The sequence below is a fragment of the Ascidiella aspersa genome, chromosome 6 (assembly GCF_963924565.1).
Source record: "Ascidiella aspersa chromosome 6, kaAscAspe10.2, whole genome shotgun sequence".
In the NCBI taxonomy this organism is placed as follows: Eukaryota; Metazoa; Chordata; class Ascidiacea; order Phlebobranchia; family Ascidiidae; genus Ascidiella; species Ascidiella aspersa.
In genome coordinates, this window is record NC_139452.1 from 13,200,593 (window position 1) to 13,222,921 (window position 22,329).

The 22,329-nt window shown below is 36.0% G+C and overlaps 2 protein-coding genes across 2 annotated transcripts; one reads left to right on the forward strand and one right to left on the reverse strand.

The window, feature by feature from the left end:
* Positions 1–272: 272 nt before the first annotated feature.
* Positions 273–9,909, reverse strand: LOC146139970 (uncharacterized). The gene is made up of 3 exons (XM_083392575.1): positions 8,961–9,909; positions 7,757–8,292; positions 273–377 (listed from the first exon to the last, which is right to left on the reverse strand). Exons 1-3 carry the CDS (start codon positions 9,907–9,909, stop codon positions 273–275), a joined length of 1,590 nt encoding a protein of 529 aa, XP_083248701.1.
* Positions 9,910–12,240: 2,331 nt separating this feature from the next.
* LOC146139971 (cysteine-rich protein 1-like) lies at positions 12,241–18,766 on the forward strand. The gene is made up of 4 exons (XM_083393067.1): positions 12,241–12,347; positions 14,679–14,773; positions 15,063–15,120; positions 18,024–18,766. The coding sequence occupies exons 1-4, from the start codon at positions 12,311–12,313 to the stop codon at positions 18,062–18,064; spliced, it is 231 nt and encodes a 76-aa protein (XP_083249193.1). The 5' UTR covers positions 12,241–12,310; the 3' UTR covers positions 18,065–18,766.
* The last annotated feature ends 3,563 nt before the right edge of the window (positions 18,767–22,329 follow it).

A 22,329-nucleotide genomic window follows, 5' to 3' on the forward strand; every position in this document is an offset into this window, starting at 1 on the left:
AGTGGTTTGGCAAAATGATGGATAATTAGGTGTATAGTCCAGGGCAGGGGTGCCCAACCTTTTAGCTTTTGACGGCCGCATTGACAGTCTTTATTTATCTCACGGCCGCCAGTACAAATTTTTTAGAGATGACGTCAGAAAGAGTCATACCGTGAAGTCATATAACAAATAATCTTAAACATACTCGTTGTTATCTAACGACCTCGTGCAAAATTATAGAATTGAAATATAGATTAAACGCGCGAAGCGCGAAAAAATCGTTTATTGGGTTTTTAAATGTGACACGTGACGCAGCTGAGCGGCTGATCGTCGAAACGACGCGCATGCAGTTCCAAGGTGGCACCAAGTTTGTTGACCTGGAGCACCGCGCCTACTGTCTGTGGTTTATGATTTAATATTTTTTGGTTTATGTTATTAACGAAAACGGATTTTTTTGTGTTTGGCTGTTTAATTTCAAACGCATGTACTCTCTTTCTATTTGCTGAATATCAGTTTAAGAATTACAAAGACTTACAAAATCTTATTCGGTTAAACTTTTTATTTCTACTGTTCAACCTGTCCCACAGTTTTGCCATAATTCTATTTCCATTCACAACTCGCGTAACACATGTCTACTCAGCCGTTAATTATGTATCATCAATTCCTATTTTGTCTTTATATGACTTCACAATTTGTTTTTAATTTATCATAAAGTTTGTATAAAAATCATTGAGTGTTGCATCAGTACACGTGTCGTTTTGCTGACATATATTTGTGCTTTTAATAAGGCTGCGCCTAAAGCAATGTATAAACAGGCAATCCACGCAAAAATCCTGGTACTTTTCAAATTTGCGATAACATAAACTAGCTAAACGATGAAAATTATCGCGCTTCTAAAACTGCTATTATTCTTACGCTTTTTCTCAGCGACGAAAGCACCATGTAAAACATTAAAGGCTTACGCAGCTTACGGTGTGCCAAAAACATTTTGGTACATAGTTATTTCAGGCAACATGCATTTCTTTTATCCAAGTGCTTATCTTTAAATAAAAAGTTCTCCAAATAAAAGCACATTTCGACTAAATGGGAGAGGACGCTGTGACCAGTTCGCAAAGTACATCTACGCATTGGTGCAACCTATTAGTAGGTCCATATCGTACGCGAAACAAAATAAATGCCAAATGTGACGTTCTTTGACACTGAGTAAACCAGGCCTGACCAACCTTTTAACCACTGAGGGCAATCCGGGCTTGCTATAAAGATAAATGACGGCGTTTTACTATTCATTGTAGGTTTTTAATTAATAGACATTTTACTATCGTATAAATATAATTGAAACACCATTTAACACCAAAATGGCCGTTCGACCGCCAACGCTGGGCTCTTTTCCAAGCAAATGTAGATAGTGCTGACTTCGTGTACCACACAACTGTAATTTTAAACTTTATTATTGGAGAAAAGCTACGTGGCACGAACTCCAACGCTGGGCTCTTTTTTTTTTAATCATTTTGAGGGATCAGATACCTCAGGGATGGTGGGTTAGCAATTTCCTTACCCCTATATTGGTTCAGGTACATCATTGTCGCGTTTATTTTATTTCATTTAAAGCGCAAATATATAAATAAAAAAGGCGCAAAAGAAAACGGAAAGGCGGATTGAGAAACAAAATGGCGTCTTGAAGAATGCCGGCCGAGCTACATTTCCCAGTATAAAGAAAATTAAGGTTACGTGTTAGAATTAAAAGTGAAGCAAAATTATAAAGAGGATCTTTCTTGAGCGAATGGAGTTAGCGCGAAATTTTATCCTAAAAAAAACAGTGACCGCCTGTCAAACCATCACTCAAACAAGACTGTTGTCGTGCTTATAAAGAGTTTGTATTGCAAACGAAGAAATGCCCCCTCAGGGCTAGGACAAAAGTGAAAACAATTAGTGATTACGAGTGAAAGCGTAAATGTGTAACAGCAAGAAACGAAATAAGACAACTGAAGTGCAGTGAAGCACGTGGAATGGAAGACATCATGCGCGAGAGGTTAAGAATCACTGTTCTATAGTTAAAACCATACAAACAATATAATCTTTCGGGAGAATGCTATGCAGTAAATTTAATTTTGGAGATTCTTGTATACAAGACAGAGCGTGACTTCGCTAAAGCAGTATGCATTGGGACGTATTCTATACAGCCGCAAACGTCGTGTTTTACTGTTTACGCCGTCAGGTTTATCGAAACAAGGTGCGGATCAAGGACTTATATCGTGTACATCATTTTTTTTTAAATAACGACATAAAGTTTCTTCGTAACGTGAAGCCATGATATAAGTAACTAAGAGAAACTTCATGCTTCTGGTCGGTAACGTTGCGCAAATGTAAAACCAAAACTTGGTAAAATAGATTCATGAGTTGTGGTAAAACGAGAGTGCAAAATTAGCGATTATTTTGCTGGAATTGGCAAAACATTTAGTTTAGACGAAAACGTGACGTGCACGATCAACTGTCTTATACTTAACTTAAAATTTTGGAAATTATCAAGATACTTTAGATTTTAAAGGACTGCGTTCATGAGGCACTAAAATGTTACGCCAAACTATTCCAGAACTCTACTTCACGGCCTGTCGACTGCCAAGCGGTACAATGCGTGGCTTTAATTGTATTAAAATAAACGACAAAAGTAAAATAATAAAACACTCAAACAACGAAAACCGGCCAACGCCTAAAAAGGTGACAAAAACGTCAATTCCCAGCGTTTCTATAATGATTCTCAAGCTAGCCCCAAAACACTGCCGACATCGGTTTTTGGGCACGCCAAATACAACAACGAGAAAGAAAAAATGTGTGCGTGTCAAATGTAACTAATTATTAGGTGCCAACGGAAAACGTGATAAGATAAGAAATAAAGCGTGAAAGGTGAGGTGCAAAAGTGGAAAAGCGATATAATTTACGTGAGTGAGAAAGAAAGAGGAAAACGAAAACACGCGTACAAACGATTAAACTGAAAAACAATAACGCACACACAAACGATAATAATCGGTGCAACACTATAGCTGGCCTAAAAAAATACTTAGTCACAAAAAATACGGTCCAATTTGACGGAAAATTACGTCACTGTTATTTCCTATCACTCTGCCATAACTGTGTTGCATGCTTGCGTATAGCTCTCGTAGGCATCGTATAAGTTGTGCGCTTGCAGTAACTTTTTTATCTTTAGTACCTTGGAACGAAGACAGACGGCAGTATGCCTAAATGCCCAAGTTGCCAGAAAGAAGTGTATTTTGGTAAGTTGTTCCCGATAAACAAGTCTCTGATCAGCTAAGATTGATAGGTACAAGGTATGAGGACAGTATACTTCGCTGGTACGTCGCTTTCATTAGACAATTGCCGCATTTTTTAAAAATCTATTTAATATCCCGTTGATATTCTATATACTGCAAATTAACTTTCAAAAAGGTACAAAGCTTTAATTTTAATATTCAAACTGGCTTTAAAAGGTGATAAGTTATATATTGCCAATAACCGACAAAACTGTTATTTTTAACACTTCCTTAGAAGATTAAATGAAGGCAGAATAAGACACCGGAATGACATAAAACTCTTTGTTGGTCTCTTGACCCGAGTGCTTATACATACTACAGCTATACTGACAAACATACAAAGACGGCTTTTTGCGGGCCTTGTGGGCCGTATCAAAACGTTTGGAGTATTAAATTCTGAACTTACAGCATATTATATTTATTATTCAACGTTAAGTGAAAAACGTTGTAAACTATGGATTGATTCTAAAACTCAATTAAAAAATTCTTCAACAATTTCAGATTTGTTGGGTTCATTATGTGCGAATCTGTAATGTCGCTTGGTAATCAATTGCAAAGCCCAAATAGTCGAGTAAATCGACGTTTGTTTTACATTAACTGAGGATGATACAAGTTTGTATCGAAACGTCTAAAAAATCACGATGATGGCAATCTTCCCAACCTTTGTGGCTTTGCAACATATTATCAAATTTCAGATTAATTATAAAGTTTTGTAAGCCTCACGGTTTAAATATTTTATTTTAGCGGAGAAGGTTATATCACTCGGTCAAATCTGGCATAGACCCTGTCTAAAATGTGCGAAATGCAAGAAGACTTTACATCCAAGTGCTCAATCAGAGGTATGTGCTGCCATGATTAGCGTTAAAACGACAAAGTTTGTATACGGTACTTCTTTAACTTATTTACAAGTCTGTTTACCGTTTAATAGGGCTTAAAACAGAAATCATTTTACAAGTTTATTTACACATTATTTACAAGTTTATTGACACTTTACTAGAGCTTAAAAACAGAAAGCATAGTTAACTCTATAAAAAAAAACGTGTGTAGCTCTTCCGTGCCCCACGAACATCATAGGGGAAGTACGTTGCAAATAATTTTTTTCACATAAAGATGATTTTTCGCTTCGCATGCTTCAAACCTGTGTTTGTTCTCACGTTAAGGCTTGTATGTTGTTGTTGGGTAACATATGCCCCTAGGGGGGCTTATTTATCTTGTATTAATAGTTTCCTTGTCGTTGTGAACTGGCAAAATAGTTCATTAGGCAATTGTCGCGGAGTCGTATTCCTTTGGAGTCCAACAACAGTTTTGTCTTTGAAAAAAGGGGCAAATTTCTATTTACATAATTTTCGAGATAGAGTTAAAAACCGTGTTCATTTTTTGTTCAAACAATAATGCAAAACTTGGCACACTTATTACCAACAAGTCTTAAAATATTCGGTCGAAAGACTTTGTCACAACACTCAGATGTTTCTCCAATACGGATTAGTAAACTCGCAGGAGATTTAGTGTACTTCAATCATTTTCACGTAAATACGTGCTTCCCAATAGTTATTTCATAACCTGCGTGCTTGCAAATAAGTGGATATTTTTGTCATGAGACAATTCTGTACTGTTGTAGAACTCATCCATTAGCTAAATTCACACTGAAAGCCAACAAACCATTTGCGAAAATGGTTTGTAAGAAAAAGAGGATGAAATAATCTAAATACTGGACGAAATCTTTCTAAAGTTATAAAATATTATTTTGACTGATTTTATCAGTTTGGAAGTGTTTAATAAATGTTACAAGAGTTAATTAATTAACAATAATTTTTTAGGCTTTGGCCGGCCACATGTGGCTAGCGGGCGTGATTTCTATGACTCGTGTGATGTAATGTGATGCTTTACAACACGACGGAAAGCCTTACTGCAAGACACCTTGCTACCCAAGCTTGTTCGGAGCACGTTGAATTGTTTTTTGTAACTTTCAAACATCCTAAAATTCAAAACGATTTTTTGTTTAACATATAACCGCTCTCTTTATTACATGGATGTCTGTATTTTTTAAATGTATTGTGGAAAAAAAATGTTGAGGTAATAAATTTTAAGAAGTAATTTGTGTTCAAGTAGTCTAAATTGCAACATGGATCAGTTAGATTAATACAGTAAAACTACGTTTTCGATATGTGTTACACTAGAAATGTGTTACACTAGAATCAGTTTTGTTAGTATACACTAAAATTACTAGAATCAGCGTATTAAAGCGAAGCTTGAGCATTTGTTTTAGGCTTGAGCATTGTAGCTTGCTTTAAAATCTATTTGAAAATGAAAAAATTTAAAGCGCAAACGCTTGTTTTTTCAAATTTAATAGTACAACCTGCTGGATTGCCAGTTGAATGTTAGCTCTGTTTAATGCATCAAACAAATTAAAAAAAATACGGCGTCTGTAAGTCAAATTTACAATCCGGCAAATAGCGTGAATCATTTGGGTCCCAGAAGCTAACGGAAGCAAGGCGTCAGTTAGTCCATCACAGGTTTCTTTACAAAGGCTTTTGATCAACACAGTTTCACAACAACACCTCATTATTCCTAAAAGCTTGAAGTGAATTTAAGTCAAAATCGTTTGGAAATTTAGGTCACAAAAATTGGATGGGATAGAGGTTTAGATTCCAGGCAATAAGACCCTTGAAGACATCATCAACGAAGCACAGTTCGGAATGAAATAAAATAGGACTAATGCCCGGTGCTGTAATGACCTACGTCATTGAATTGGTCCAATTACTCGACTTAAGTGCACTTAAATCGCAGTGTACTTAAATCGCAGTGCACTTAAATCACAGACAAAAAATTCGCGCGAAATGCAAAAACAATTTCCCTTTGATAGTCTTTAAAAAAAAAAGCGAAAATCGATTTTAAGAAAAATGAGGACTTAAAGAAAAATGATTTATTTTAGGAAAAATGAGGCTTTAAATTGCTTGGCATGCCGGGTCCGGCCCGCGGGCCGTACTTTGCCCAGGTCTATGATCCGCAGTCTACAAAATTGGTCCAGCGGTTGGTTAATGGTTAGCGCATTAGATAGCTCAGTAATAGTAGGATAATTGACTTCTGCTGTAACTTTTTTAATGAAAGTAGACTAATATCTCTAAAGCACAATTTTCGAGATACTAGTTTCTTGTACGTGCATTGCTTTGTTTTGTATAAAGCTTTGTCCGAGAATAAGCAATGTTAGACGATTATTTTCTGTGACGCAGACTGATAATAATAAACAAATTATGTGACATTATTACACATTGCAGCTCAGCAGTTGCAATCATAGTATTTATTAGCTTTAATATTAAAACCAGTGATGTTATAACGCCGACATGCCGACTATCACCATTTGCTAAATGATGTTGTGTGTTGAAAAGGTTTTAGTATTCATATGTGGCTAGCTTTAAGAGCCTGCGCTAATTTACTCATTTTGCCCCATTTATTGTAATTAGTTATTTAGAATGTCTTAATGACATCATTCGTTGGGTGGGGCATAAGGTATTTAAAGTATGACATCGCAAGTTTCATCATGGTGTGACGTCATAACTCAAGTCATTTTCAGAAACGTGTTGTTCGAAAAAAAATTAAGTTTAAATTACTAAAAACTCAATGGGTTCAAAAAAAAATTAGTACATTCTCGATATATACAGTATATAAATATATATTTTAGGGGTGGGCAAATGTAGAGCCATTTGCAAAAAAAAAAGTAGGTCTACCAGAGAGCCTTAAAATTATATTATTACAAAAACGGTAAATAATGCAAGTTCAGCAATAATAACAGAATTGTAATATATCATCATTCAGTGCCATGCCTGAACCAGGCTTCGGCTGCCATGAAACACTGTTTTCTCCGTATGTTACTATTTCTTGCTAATTCAAAAATATTCTCTGCTTTGATGTTCAGAAAGTCCCTCAGTTGATTTATAAGCATTTTTCTTTGTCGTCCAGGTGCACGATTTCCACATATTTTGCCACACGAAATTATGAATTCTTGATTTTGGTGTCTGGTTATATGGCCGAAAAACTTGAGTTGTCTAAGTTTTATAGTGCTTAACAGTGATCTCTGTTGATTGGTCTGAATCAGTACCTCTTGATTGGTTTTATGGGACGTAAAAGATATACGCTGCATTTTCCTCAGGAACCACATCTCAGCGGCACTCAGGTTGTCAATCAGTTTCTTTGTGAAAGTCCAACTTTCACACCCGTAGAGAAGATCAGGCCACACATAACTTTTAAGAACTCTCACACGGGTATTTACATTTAATTTTTTGTTTGTCAAAATTGACTTATTTATATTTATAAAAGCAATTTTTTGCCTGTGCAATTCTGGCTTTAATTTCAGATTTGGACCGACCATCATCTGCAAGTATATAACCAAGATATCTAAATCTTCGGGTTTGTTTAATTGGTTTATCTGAAACTAGTATATTACATTTGTTAACACCTGCTACTTTGGCAATTACCATACATTCTGTTTTATCTTCATTCAAAGTCATTCCCATTTTCACACTTTCTTCTTCCACTATTGTTACCATATTTTGAAGCTTCTTCTCGGATGTTGCAATAAGTACAGTATCATCAGCGTATCGAATATTGTTGATGTTTACACCACCAACTTTGATCCCTTCTAAGTCAGCTATGCTTCTTAAGATGATTTCGCTATATAAATTAAAAAGGTCTGGAGATAACACACATCCCTGTCGGACACCCTTTTCTATGGCAATAACTTCGGTTTCGGAGTCTCCCACGCGCACTACTGCATGTTGGTTGTAGTACAGGTTTTGAATGATTCTTAGATCCTTGTCTTCAATGTTGATGTTTTTTAGCATCTGTAGCATCTGCGCATGATTGACCCGATCAAAAGCTTTCCTGTAGTCAAGAAAGCAAACATAGAGTTTTTGTTGCATTTCGATTGCTCTTTCGCTGAGTATTCTCATTACGTATATCGCGTTTCGTGTCCCTTTGTCAGTCATAAACCCATATTGTTCTTCTGCAATTTCTGCATTAATTTTGTTTTTCATTCGATTCATACATATTCTTAGCAGTAATTTAACAATGTGGCTCATAAGGCTTATTGTCCTATAATCTTTGCACTCGATTGCTCCTGCTTTTTTGGCAGTGCGACAAAAATCGACTTCCGCATGTCTTGAGGAATTCGACCAGTGTTGTAAATGCTATTTAGAAGAAGTAGAAGTAAATTGATTCCAATGTCATCCAAAGCCTTCAACACTTCTATTGGAATTTCATCAGGACCCAACCGCCTTTCCATTTTTTATGCTAGCCAGGGCTTTCTCAACCTTACATTTCATTACTTCTGGCCCAGTTAGTGGTTCTTTAAACATAATTGGTGGGGCGTTTCTTGTTGGATCACTGTACAGTTCCTGGGTGTATTCTCGCCAACGATTTTTAGTTTCCTCTTTTTGAAACAAGATCTTTCCGGTTTTACTCTTCACGCAGCCCGATTTTATCCAGTTTTCCTTCTTTCCATTGAGCTGGTAATTTTTTGGTGAGCTTCTTTCGCGCTGATATTAAAAAGCTTATCTATCTCTTGACATTTTTAATTTAGAAATTCTTCATAAGCAGAGTTGCACTTTAATTTAATACACCTATCTAATTCCCTGTACTTCGTAAGATTTCTTTTGGTTCTGCGCCTTTTTTCCAGTAAACCTCTTATTTTATCTGTCATCCAGCTTTGCAAGTTCTCTCTCTGGACTTTCGGAAGGTTGTTTTCCATTAATATTCTCAGTGACGTTTTGATTTCCTGGAATATGTCTTCTGGCCAACTCTGTTTTTTGTCATGCAGGTTTTTCAGTGCATTACCCATTTCATGTTTCAGTACTTCCTTTAATTTTGCATTTTGACAGGCGGCAACATTGTATTGCAGTTTTCTTACCGGTTTTCGACAAATCTTTAGTTTGGTATAGATATTTGCGACAACAGGTACATGGTCGCTCGAGCAGTCAGCACTTGGATAAGTCTTTGCATTTAAAGCACTATTCCTGAAGCGCCTTGAAATTGTGATGTAATCTATTTGATTTCTGGTCTGGTCTCCTGGTGATTTCCATGTCCAGATGCGGCGTGGATGATTCTGAAACCATGTGTTGCTTATAGTGAGATCGTTGATACGACACCAATCCACGAACAAATCTCCACGATCATTGCGGTCGCCAAGTCCATGACCCCCAACAATGTCTCCGTCTCTTCCTCTTCCCACCTTTGCATTGAAATCTCCCATCACAATTATAATTTCACCGTGTTTGTATTTCTTTTTAGCTAAATTCAGTTGTGTGTAGAACGTTCTAATCTCATCGTCAGGGGCTTTTTCAGTAGGAGCATAAACCTGTATAATGTTGAGATTAGTCCTCTGACCTTTCAGTTTAAGAAGAATGATTCTTTCGGACACAGCCAAGCATTCCATAAAACTTTCAGCAGTTTTATTTCCGAGTATGAAACCAACGCCACGCTCATGCTTGCTTCCTCCAGACCATATAATTTTAAATCCTTGTTTAGTAATTTTGCCTTGGTCTGTCCATCTCATTTCAGATATGCCAAGAATATCAATTTTTAACCTCTTCATCTCCAAAATCACATTTTCCACTTTTCCTTTCTGATACATGGTTCGTACATTCCATGTTGCAATCCTTTTTAACTTTGATTGGTTTCGACGAGTAGCTGAATGACGATCGGGTATGACCTGACGAACATCATGATCCCTACCGAGCGAGATAACTGCTCCTGACTGGAGTTGGTTACCGTTAACGCTGTTATCGTTTAATTTTTTTCTATCAGTGTTCATTCATGTTGACTAGGCAAAGAATTACAAGGATGGTTTGCCATTGCCTTTCCTTGCCGACCCCTGCATTTAGCCAGCCTAACTGTTTCCGTCCGACACCACGAGGAGGTATGCAGTAGGACTTGGGAGTGTTTTCTACGAGAACAAACAACCCCCCATTTTGACGGACTGTAATATATAAAAACGGTAATTGCAAAAAATTGGCCCCTGTGCCCCCCTGGCTACGCCTATGACAGCCACACATCCACTCCTTTTTCACCAATATTTTTGAAAGTTGCGTGTTTTTTAGCCATTCGTCTGATGTCTGCCTTTATTTATGACTTGAACTTTCGATTAAAGGTTAATTTAAAAAAAAATCTCTCAGATTGTGTTCCCTCTAAGGTGCGCAACAGCGCAGCCACACCAGACAAATTGTGCAATAAATTTTCTTTTGCGCACTTACATCATTCTAAAACTGAGATCATTCTAAAACTCAGTTGGGACGTCATAATTGAGGCATGCCTCAAATCATAGCTAAATAGTTAATTATGTTTTCCGAGAGAACTTGCGAAAGAAAAAGGCACGCGTAATGCAGTGTATGGCACTTTTGTAATCTGAAGAGTGGCACGGCTTAGCATTGTCCTCTCTTTGCGTATTTTTTAATTTTTTAAGTATTTGCTAATATCTGAAACCTTAGCAATGAAATTTCATTGCTGTTAAATAACTCTTCGGATTGTATGTCTAGTAAAAAAATGCTGGCCTAAATAAGGGAATGATAAAAAGAGAAACCTTCATAAACCGTACTCTTGGTAGGCTTTACTTTTTGTTTGGAATTTTACGACTCGACTAGAAGACCCACAAAAAACATGCCGGCGAGCTTAACTTCGTAACTGAGTATAGCTGCACCGAAATCAGGGAAAACTTTCGCGGTGTATAACGAACATGTATTAGTGTTGAGCTGGAATGGGAGTAAATCAACACAACACAAATATTGCATACGGACGCTATAAATTTGTCAAACGTCAAAAATTAAACTCGATAACTTAGAAGAAATTGCGTTATGTATTGTATGGATCGAGTCTGAGCTCGGACATACAGAGTGTGAAAACAACACACGACGGCGCCTTGGGGCTGAAAGGTTTCCTTAACATGAGAAAAATGTAAACAAATCTCAAAATCTTTAGACAAAGCGAAACATTATTGCATTTAGATTTTAGATTGTTAAAGTTACCAAAACATATCATTCAAGGAGGGCATGGCCCTTTTATCGTTTTTACATAGCCCAAGAATATCCTGAACATATGTTATCTTGACCTAACATACATTCCTTTTTTATTTAATATATTTTGGTTTACAAGACTAGGTCACAAAGAAGTATTAAGCTATAACCACAAACATTCAGCTATTGTCGATTCTCTATATGCAGCGTATAAATTACTTTCTTGCATGAGTCGGCTAAGAAATGCTATATTGCTTAAACATCTAAAACATCAAAACACATAACTAGCTGCATTTTAGGCTGCTGCGTTTTACTAATACATTGCAAAGAGATTGTTGAGTTTACTGAAATGTATTACGCATTGTTTGTATTGATCTGCGGGAGCAGTGGTTCTCAAACTTTTTAGCTTGCGGCATACTAAATATCGCACAGTTTGCGAATCACTGCTTTAGTGTGCTACCGGGAATAGAACAAGACCAAGTAAATGGTAGGCCTCAGTTACTTGTGTTCGTTTCGATAGTATTACACTAGAAAACAAAACAGTGCATTGCCCAGTCATGACCAACGCAATATTGAAAACAACCAAACAGTTTTTAGTAAGCTTTAGCAGTGTTTGCCGTTTCTGGCGTTTGACATTTGCCCATGCCTTGCAACCCAATGTAAGGCGGAGGCATCGAGGCATGACCGAATGGGCGTGTTGCTTTTTTTGCAACATTAAGCGAGCTTTAAATGGAGATTTCGACTGTCTACAACCATTTTACATCGATAGTAGTTTGCGCTCTGCGGATAATTAAAACAATATTATTTAGAACAAATATTTTCAATTGTTTTTAATTGTAATTTGTTTAAGTTATTTGTCAGCATTAGGAGTGCATTAAGTCGTTCGAAAGGTGAATAAAGCGGAATGTCATGTGTGACATAGCCTGCATTGTACAGCTCCGATTTCTGCTGTGCATTACGTAATATTTTTTTATATTTTAGCAAAGAAAATACGAGTTAAGTTTAAATTTTACTGCATTCGACAAGATGAAGTGTCCCAGTTGCAACAAAGAAGTCTACTTTGGTTAGTATTGAGCAACCATAATACTATAGCTTGCAAATTAAAATGCTTTCATGTCGCTTGTTGTTTACCAATTGCAGTCAGAACAATTTAAGTTGTAAATACTACAATGAAAGTCTAATATTAGATAAAGTACTCGTTTTATAGGTTGTACTCGTGGATAATAAGCGAATCGTTATTAATTATGTCACCCATTTGGTAATTTTAATCGTAATAAAAGTATCTATGGGTGTTTTTAACATAGGGCAACTAAGTAAAGTTCTACATTTATTATTATGTATACACTTGTTTATATATCTAAAATGAAAGTCTTATATTTGGATACTAATGAATCATGATAAAAGCTTTATGTTTTTTACGTATGCAATTTTTTGTGCTTAGAAAAAACGAAATGTTTTTCCAGTCGCCTTAAATTCGAAACCGGCAGAAGGGTGTCGTAAAATTTGTTGGGTAAATGTAGACATAGTTCCAGTAACCATTAAGGCCATAAAAACAGTATCGCTACGAGAATGTTATTCTTAAATGAAGGTTTTAAGCTGAGTGCACCAGTTACGCTACATCGCACCACAACTATGTACGGTATATGACGTCAGCGCTGTACGTAAACAGACACACACCCTGTTGTGAACGTTCGGCACACACTCTGAATAATGCATTGTGTTTGCTTTAGTCGTTCACATAGCTTCGCAATATTAGCTCGTTCAGTTGTTTACCCTTGTTTGAAATGGTACGCGGTTAAACCGAAAGGATTGTAAATAACATGAGAACGAGTGAGCGTTTATGTCCTTCCAAGGTTTAACGACGCAGTATAGGAGAAGTGTCGAAAGCTAATAAACTGAAAAAACTACACTCAATTAGATCCATCTTTGTCCGTGGTTCCCAAACTTGTTTGGCTCGCGGTGCACTAAAAAATCTTAAATATTTCGCTGCACCCTTTAACAGAACAACAATAGAGTAATTTTACAATCGTCCCTAACACACGATCTCTCGTGGCACACAGTTTGGGAATCACTGATCAATGTCGTTGGCTTGACCCACACTAATCATATACTAAATGTTCGCAACAAAATTTCCACAATGTTTTTGTACATTTAATGTTAACCCCCCAGGAGCACTTTTGTCAAGTTTATTTTATAAGCTGTTTTTCTAGCAAGGTTTGGCGAATGGCCTAGGGACCCGTTTGGTCTTCCGCAACTTATCTTGGAATTATGACAGACGTCTGAAATGGTATTTCCTGTGCAGTTCACGCAATACAGGGTCATGGCTAGGCCATATAAGTGCAACTTACATAAACGCTATTTTGATAAGTGTCAGTCCGTTATTTAAGTAAAATACCCTTGTATATTGGTGCCAAGTAATGTATAAACATAGGAGTCGCGTTCCAAGTTTATTTTACAAAAGCCAGTTTTACTTGAGGATTCTTCTACCGGCAGATTACATCTTTCGTTAGCGCCCTAAGGCATTGCTAATGTGTAGCTTTGCCGGTGTATGTATGATAATCACTGAATTTGCGCTACACCTGTTGTTAAACTCGTCCAATACAGTGACGCTATCTTCAAAAGAACCCGGAGAAACAAGGAAAACATACGTCACGAAAAAACTACCTTCGTTCACTTTGAATAATTAACCTATAACTCCATTCGTTATTTACTGGACTAATAAATATTTCACGTGCAATTATCCGTCGCGAGAGCTTTCTCGGACAGTTACAGGATAAGATATGATTAATATTTCAAGGCACAGTCAGCAACAACTGGCAGCGCCTGTTGTTGTTGCTAAAACTTAAAATCGTGCTCGTTTTTAACGAGGAGTCAATCGGTTTAAAGGAGGGCTGTTGTTTCACTTTCTTGTGCTGGTTGAAAATAAACATCAACAAACAGTACACCAAATCAACAACATATACAAAAAGTGTTGTTACTACTTAAGGGGTGAACAAAAGGGTTAAGCAGAACTAAGTTAAAATAGTAACGCCATCACATTAGAAACGCCTTGAATGACTTTAACGCACGATCTACTGTGACTTGATACAAAACAATATAAAAACAATTATATGAAAGTGGCCTAGGATAACTGATTGACTTAATGTTATAAATATCAAATCAATTTAGTCGTACATGCGTTTGAAACGTAAGAATTTGGCTTTCTATTTAACTTATTAACCATTAATTAGAAACCAAAATGTTAAGGGTCAAACTTTTTTTTAACGAAAAATGTCGACTACACAATAAAACATCAAGTTTGAGTTTCTTGGCTTTAAAAGTACCCGGCTTCCTTTTTGCACCCCATAAGGTTATTTTTTAAAGCAACCAATAAAGACCTCCATATTTTTACCAGCTGAAAAGGTGACGTCTCTTGGAAAGGACTGGCATCGTCCCTGCTTGAAATGTTCAAAATGCAAAAAGACATTGACCTCAGGAAGTCACGCTGAGGTAATCTCGTTGCTTTTTTTGTTGCATTTGAGCGGACTCGTTGGGCTTGTAATTATAATTTGGGGCACCCAGGAGGGGCGAGGAGTCGTGCAAGGCTGGGTTCATGGGTCCTGGGGACTTCAGTCCTTGCGCGGGTCCTGTCTTTCTTTCTATGTATTCTTTTTTATTGTCTCTTGTCGTTCGCATTGTAAGTCAATCAGTTTACCATTCTTTATGTTTGTCTTTGGGTTGTGTAACATTTGTTAATACATTTTTGTAGTTTGTATACAATTTGTAATATGTTTTATAGCATGAAGGGAAGCCATACTGCCACAAACCTTGCTATGCTTCTATGTTTGGCCCAGGGGGTAAGTATTGAATAGTTTATGTTACATTTTTTCTTGTATAAAGGTTAAAATACATCAATTTAGATTTTGGAGAATCCGCGTAATTTACAACATATAGTATCCAACACTATAGTTATCGCAACGTAGGCTATACTAAACTTCTATTATATAGCAACCTGCTATTCGTTCGTCATACCAAGGGGGAATTGTTTCCGATCAGAGCTTTTATTTTCATAACTAAATTATCTACTATTTAAGTCTATAAAGTAAATTCTTAAGACTCATATAATAACTAATTAACAAAAGAAATATAGCGTAACATAACAGCATTTTCAATAACGAATTACTATTTAGAAGTAATACCGTTCACTTATAATACAAATGCCTAATCGTCTTGTATAAGTGCAACTAATTAATTTGCTTTAACCTATCTTAGTTGCATTAACTCAAAGGCTAATTAACCAACCCGCTTTCGACTGTGTGTTCATTAGGTTTTCGGAGAGTGAGATAATGGTGCTTTGCACGAAAGGTAGATAAGTAACGTCACTCGTTGTATAGTGCTGCGTAGGTATCGTCTAGTGCTGTTTTGTCCCAGGAATCACTAATTCTTCATCATCACACGCTTTGCGAATATTTACAGTTGAGCAAACTGAATTGTCGCTCTTTTAAAACTATTTTGTAGATTTTTCTTTTTCTATTTTTGGTGAAAAAAATAATATTGATGGCCAGAATTTTTGTCATGTTCAAGTATTTTAAAACTAACTCAGTCCTTACATATTCTGAAATAGGAAATAAAAACAAATTAGCGCGAACCTATTATACTGTAAAGTAGGAAATGAGCTAAATGCAAAACAGCAATGAAAAAACAAACATTAAAATTGTTCAATATATTTGTCGAAATAAAATACACAAGTAGCTAATGCAAAAACAAAGTTCGCTGAACTTTTAATGCGTTGTTTAAATATACTATTTTTAATTTGGTAAAAAAAGTATTTTAGATTAAAATGTGTAAAAAAATATATATGACATTTTTTATGTCAAAAAGTGCTTATGTAAAATTAGCTCACGATCTACAAATATACAACGTATGCTATCTTTTGCACGTTTAGCGTTCGTGCTTTTAGCTTACATTGCTTTTAGATTGTGTTGTTTTCGCATGAGCGTTCTTTTCGAATTGTTCATTACATTGCTTGGCCAACATTTATTTCTGCAAGCTCTTTGGTTAAAAACTACTGGCTGCTGTGTGTAGACGTCGAAACAAACTTGTGTTTCCAAAACTGAATCGACGCCACCCGCCAAAGTATTTACTACAGTCGTAGCGAAGCTATTTAGAACAAGATTTGGAAGTATATTTACACATTGGCTGCGCTGAATTGTTAACGTGGCTTACCAATTGTGATGTGCTTTTTCGGATTTTTTCAGTAAAAACAAGCATGAGAGATTTTGCAAAGCCAGATTTAAACATTGCCTTTGCTGGTGCATTCGTGTCTTTTCTTACTGTGACACAGCTCATTAAAACCTAGTTAGTTTATTCTGCTCTGTTGAAATTTATAACGCTACAAAATCTTGGATATTCACCTTCTTGAGGGTTTATTTGGTTTACTTCACAATATGGTGTGCAAAATTAGATTTGTATCTGTAGTCTAATGTCCGTACTTAGCAGGTCACATTCGCATTCTGTCTGAAACCCAATACCGCGCGGCAGAGATTTGGCACATATTTTCAAGAATGCTATGTAGTGTACACAGCACCCAATAGGAATAAAAGGTATACGGGTACGCCTATTCTATGGTTGCTGTTATTTGGCCAAAGAAACGCAGTGTCATGGATATAATCAAGTCTTTGATTTCCCTGAAATTATTCATGCCGGATCTTTTTGACGTATTAAAGGCAATTGGAAGATATACTATAACGCGTAACCATGGTTCCTATTGAAGGTCTGTGATAACTTATGGAAGGCTAAACAACGTTAGCAGAAAGCAAATTTGATCTTGCTAACTCAAATCTTTAAATCTTTTTACTTGCCCTGAGCGCTGAACAGTTTATCTAACGCACTGTTCCAGTACGAGGGTTCAAGCTTATCTTTTCGCCAAACCTTACTGGTAAATGTCACGGCATTTAACTGCTGTTTATAGACTAGCGCTTTCGTTGTACTTGCACGTTTATTCCTCATTTAATGTATTTCTGTTTCAACATGGCTTGTGTTAAGTAACGTGTTTGCCCGTCGGAATAATTATTAAAAAAAGCTTAACCAGTGCATTTACTTATGCATGTATATTGTATACACCTTAATAGTTATGTCGTCTCTATTACACGGCGTGGATCACACCATGAAAAAGTATTGGCCAGAAATTGTAATGCATGAGTGATGAGAAGCTCTCACTGATAAAACAGTATTATTATTAAAAAATCGATAATGTTTTTTGTCCGACCATTTCCTTTTGCTTCTGCATTTTGTGCTTCAGCTTGCATGAAAAGTCTGCTTGCATAACTAATCGTTTTAAACTTACGACTATATTAAGCAAAACTTGACACTTCTTGATGGCAGCAATTCCTAAATATTTTTACCTGACTGACTCATTTTTCTCCCTTTTAATATTTGAAGACCATAAAAGTTTTTACAAGAACAATTTAGAACATATTTAACAAAAAGAAAAATTGTAAACACTTTACATTAGTTACCTCAAAATACAGATTACTATTAAGGGTGAGTTGCACTCCAGTTTTAGAAGCACTGCTCTATAAATTTAATGTTTTTTCTAGATTTTCAATAGTAGTCACCCGAAAGTTGCTTTTAAAACTATCCGTCAGTGTCCAAGTGACTAATTTGTTAAGGTGTTGGTTTTTGAAACACTTATGTTTACTGCGACAGGCATTTGATCATATATTAATATAGCTTAAGCGTTTTGTTTGTTCTTTTGCAGGTTTCGGGCGGGGAGGCACTGAGAGTTACCAATACAAGTAAACGTATCACCCAAATTATGCACCGCTTTTGACTGCTGCTTGTTCCAACTGTATATAAACGTCCGGATCCCTGGTTTTCATTCTCCTTGATGGAGCACGTGTAAAGTAGTTTTCTAGTTGCGTTTTTATCTTTGTAGCAAGATGTATAATGTTTTTGAATGTATTCCAATTATCTCTGGCATATTAAACATGTTTCTTTTAAGTGAAACTGCTTTTATCGTTTGTTGGTCTTTAGTTAGTACTTAATTGCAAAATCATCTGAATATTTTACATGAAGATAAGTCTCGTGCGCATAGAAGTGGACCGTCTTTGCAGTTATTAAGGTCTTGAACTTTTCCAAACAGTAATGCATTTGTTTAAAGAAAGTTAAACTGTTTTTGCGCTTTTTAAATGTGCTTTTTGACCTGTCAAAGCGTGCCCAATGTGTAAGCTTGTAACTCTTGATGAACCCTGCAAGGAATTAATCAAAAACAAAGACGATTTTAAATGCATTTTTACGCAATCCCCCACTACAGTAGCTGTAAGTATTTTCCTGTAAGTACATTCCACTTGAGCTGGCTTGTATATAATGTGAAAATGTGCATTTACTCGCTTAATTCCGCACTCAATTTTGTTGCCTGCCGTTAAAAAACTACAGGCAAAAGCAAAGGCATGAGAAGTCTAATTATACAGCATTGTTACAAAAACAATTGTGTTTTATTTGCTTGTACTCGATCTACCAACGATGATGTTTTCTCAGTTCAAACCAGGGCTGCGGAGTCGGCTGAAAATAACCTCCGGCCAAATGAGCGATTTCGTTCAAAATGCCAAGTCGGGCTCCTACTCCTGCGTAACTGAAGTAAGATGGGTATTCAACAATCTGTTTATAGGGCTTGTAATATAACTTATCCACCAAAAATATAAGGTTGGAAAAATGTATAACATACATGCTATTTCACCGTTACAACTTACAGTTTGCGGCCTAACCAGTTTCGAAATTTGGTATTGCGCATGCACACATCAGACTCGGTACTCGGGTAGCTTGACGTGGCCTTAGTCGTGTCCCAAGTCTGACTCTAGCAAAATAGGCCGATTCCGTCAAACCCCGAGTCCGACTCCGCAGCCCTTGTTAAACTAACAGGATGCAGTGTTACAATAGGTGCACCACAGAAACTCGTTTAGTATCAAAAATTCTTACCAGTAGCATTACGTTTGATGGCTTGCTTGAGCAGAATACGTGTTCCGTAAAAAACAAAACAATATTAAGTATAATGAACAACTCTAAATACATATAGTGCACATATCCATCATTTTATAATTTGTAATAAACATATCACCGTGAGTAGAACGGCTATGATAAATTACACCATGAATTAAATTACCGGTAAAATTTATCGCGTTTCCATAAATTAATTTCATTAGAACTTTCATTGTGATCATGGATTGCGCCATGCCAAATAAACGCATTCTTTATCTTTAACTATGTAATGCCTCCAAGTAAATGCTGTATTTTTTGGTTATTTTATGTAGTTAGACCCGTTTTCAATAGCAAAAAAACCTGGTCACATAAAATTTAACGGCCCACAGATTCTTTCTGAATTTGTAGCTGCCCCGCGACTTGGAAAATTTAGAAACCACCCGTAAAACCGCTTAAACAAGCAACAACTTTTTTAGTTATTACCCCATGTAAATATATGTTTCATTCAAGACAGTTTTGCATCTAATTTGAAAAATACGGTTGGACAGTAAAAGCTAATTAAATTGTTCTAAGTTTGAATGATTTCGCAAACTATGCTGAAACATATGAAATAAACAACTATATTTCAATTGAATAAACAATACATTAAACAATAACTTCAAACGCACACGCCTTCGTGTTTATTTACTAATTATATTAAAAATGCAAGAAGCACAAACGTGACCAAACCAAAAGGGCATTTTTCGGATATGAAAACATTTAGAAAAAAATATTTAGTTTAAACTACGTGAAACGAACGTTTGCCAAACCAAGGATGTGACAAAGATAAATGTTGCTGACCTATTCAAGTACGAATCATTGTTTGTTGGATCTTTATACATAGGCCTGCAGTCCTACACGTATTTATATGTTTTTTGTCTGTCATTCGTAGGCCTAAGCAATAATAAGCATCTTAATGATGTTGACCTATGGTAGAATCATTTATTTACTTTAGAATTGTTCTAAATCAGCACCACTTCCATTAACAGAAATACTGTATAGCATAAGTGCAGACACTACAAGTTGGTTTATACAAAGAAAAGTAAGGCTTATGATTTTAAATTTTGTTTGTTTGTCTACCCGCCTTATCACGATAACCAATACCTTTATATGCTCTACTAACTGGTTGACAGGTCGGGAAAAAACTAGGATCTTGAAATCGCTTTACGATTGATCACAGGACCGTTTGGACTCTCTTACAGCACCTAGTGTTAGTGGAAATAAAGTGTCATGTGGCTTATGACAGTGGTTCTCAACCGGGGTGCCGCGCGATGCTATTTCTAAAGCTCAAGGGTGCCGATAGGTAGGCTATTTAGGAATTTTTCAGAATCAGATTTTTGCTCAATTGGTAAGCTTCTTCATACAACTATCTATTTGTGTATGATTTTTAACCATTACAAAAAAAATCTTTTTTCCCATATGTTTTAAGTTGATTGTATTGTTCCAGTTTTTCATTTATTTATAGTGATATTTCAGTAAAATACTTAAAAAAATTCCAGTCGGGGTGCCGAAAATCTATAAGGCTTACCGTAAGCCATAAAAAGTTGAGAATTACTCGCTTATGGGCTACTATCAAAGTATCACGTTGCTAACTTTTAGGAGAACATACCTTTAAATAAACAAAGTAAAAAAATGATTTTCTAGTGTATTTTGTTGGACTCACATTTCTAACTTTTAAAGTGCTGTACCTCTAAAATCCTTTTTTTTAACTACCGGTATTCTAAAATATAATTTACCCAATTTATAAAAAAATCAACTAATAAATAAACAATGTTAGAATGACCTATTGGTTTGCATTAACCTGAATTCATAGGCTACGCACCAATGCCAGTGTGACTAGTTTGAAAATAGTTTTACTTTGTTATGAGAGGGTCTAAAAAGCATTTGCTCTCTGAGAATTAATTGCTTTTTAGGCACTTGTCTACTTTAAACTGGACGTTTATTCGTACCGTGTCAAAACTACACCTTAAAGCAACTTACGTATTACTGCGTATAAATACGCTTAACAAAGATTTTTCATGAATAATTATGTTATTATTATTAAAGTTAATCATTTTTGATTTTTATTGAATGAAAATTTACAAAAACATCGAACTTCAGAATAGTAAGTCTTATAAAGAATACTTATCCGACTTCTATAGGGTATGAAAAATTCGGTTATGATTTTGATCTCTTAGTAGCAAAGGTAGACTTGATAACTAAAGAAATGTTTACAGTTATAAGAATTACTCTAGATTACATGATGAAAAACATTTGCTCTAACAATTTTCTGATTGTAAAATCATAACAAATAAATCTAAATAAATTTCCCTATGCTATTCATTCAAAACTTTAGTTGGCACAAGCAATGCAACCCCAAGCCAATGATGAGATTAAGAACCGATGTTGAAGCAAGATTTGCAGTACTCGTGGTATGCGTTGAAATTGTGCTAGTTTGAGGCACACTGCAGTTTGGTGCTGGTTCAACGTAAACCTCAGTAATCTTGGTGTAGTTGACAATCTGTTGAAACAAAACAGCCAATTTTACACAAGCTGTTTTACGTTTCTGAATCTCAGAAAGATTACGAAAAATATTTTCGTTTTATATAAAAAGGTTTATGAGGCTACTATAGGACGCTTGGACCCAAAAAAAAAAAAACGACTGTTGTGTACACCTAACTGATAAAATTGCCTACGATCTGTTTGTTGTCAACCAATGTTTTTCGACCATTTTTTCGCGGCGAGCCAAATACTAAGCGTAGGCTAAGTGTTACCGCGAAGAATAGGTGACCCAACTCTATTCATTGGGTAACACTAATTTACGGAATGATGAATGGTCGGAATGGTCGGAACGCTCACAGTATTATTATGGAATATAATAACACTTGACCCACCTTCACCCAAACGCTAACCCCCACCCTAACTCAAATATTAACACTTAAATTAGTGAGCGTTCCGACCAATCCGACCATTCATCATTCCGTAAATTAGTATTACCCCTCTTCATTAAACTTTTTGCAATCTTAAAGTGAATAAAGAAAACAATTGTGGCAGTAGTATTGGTAAATTTA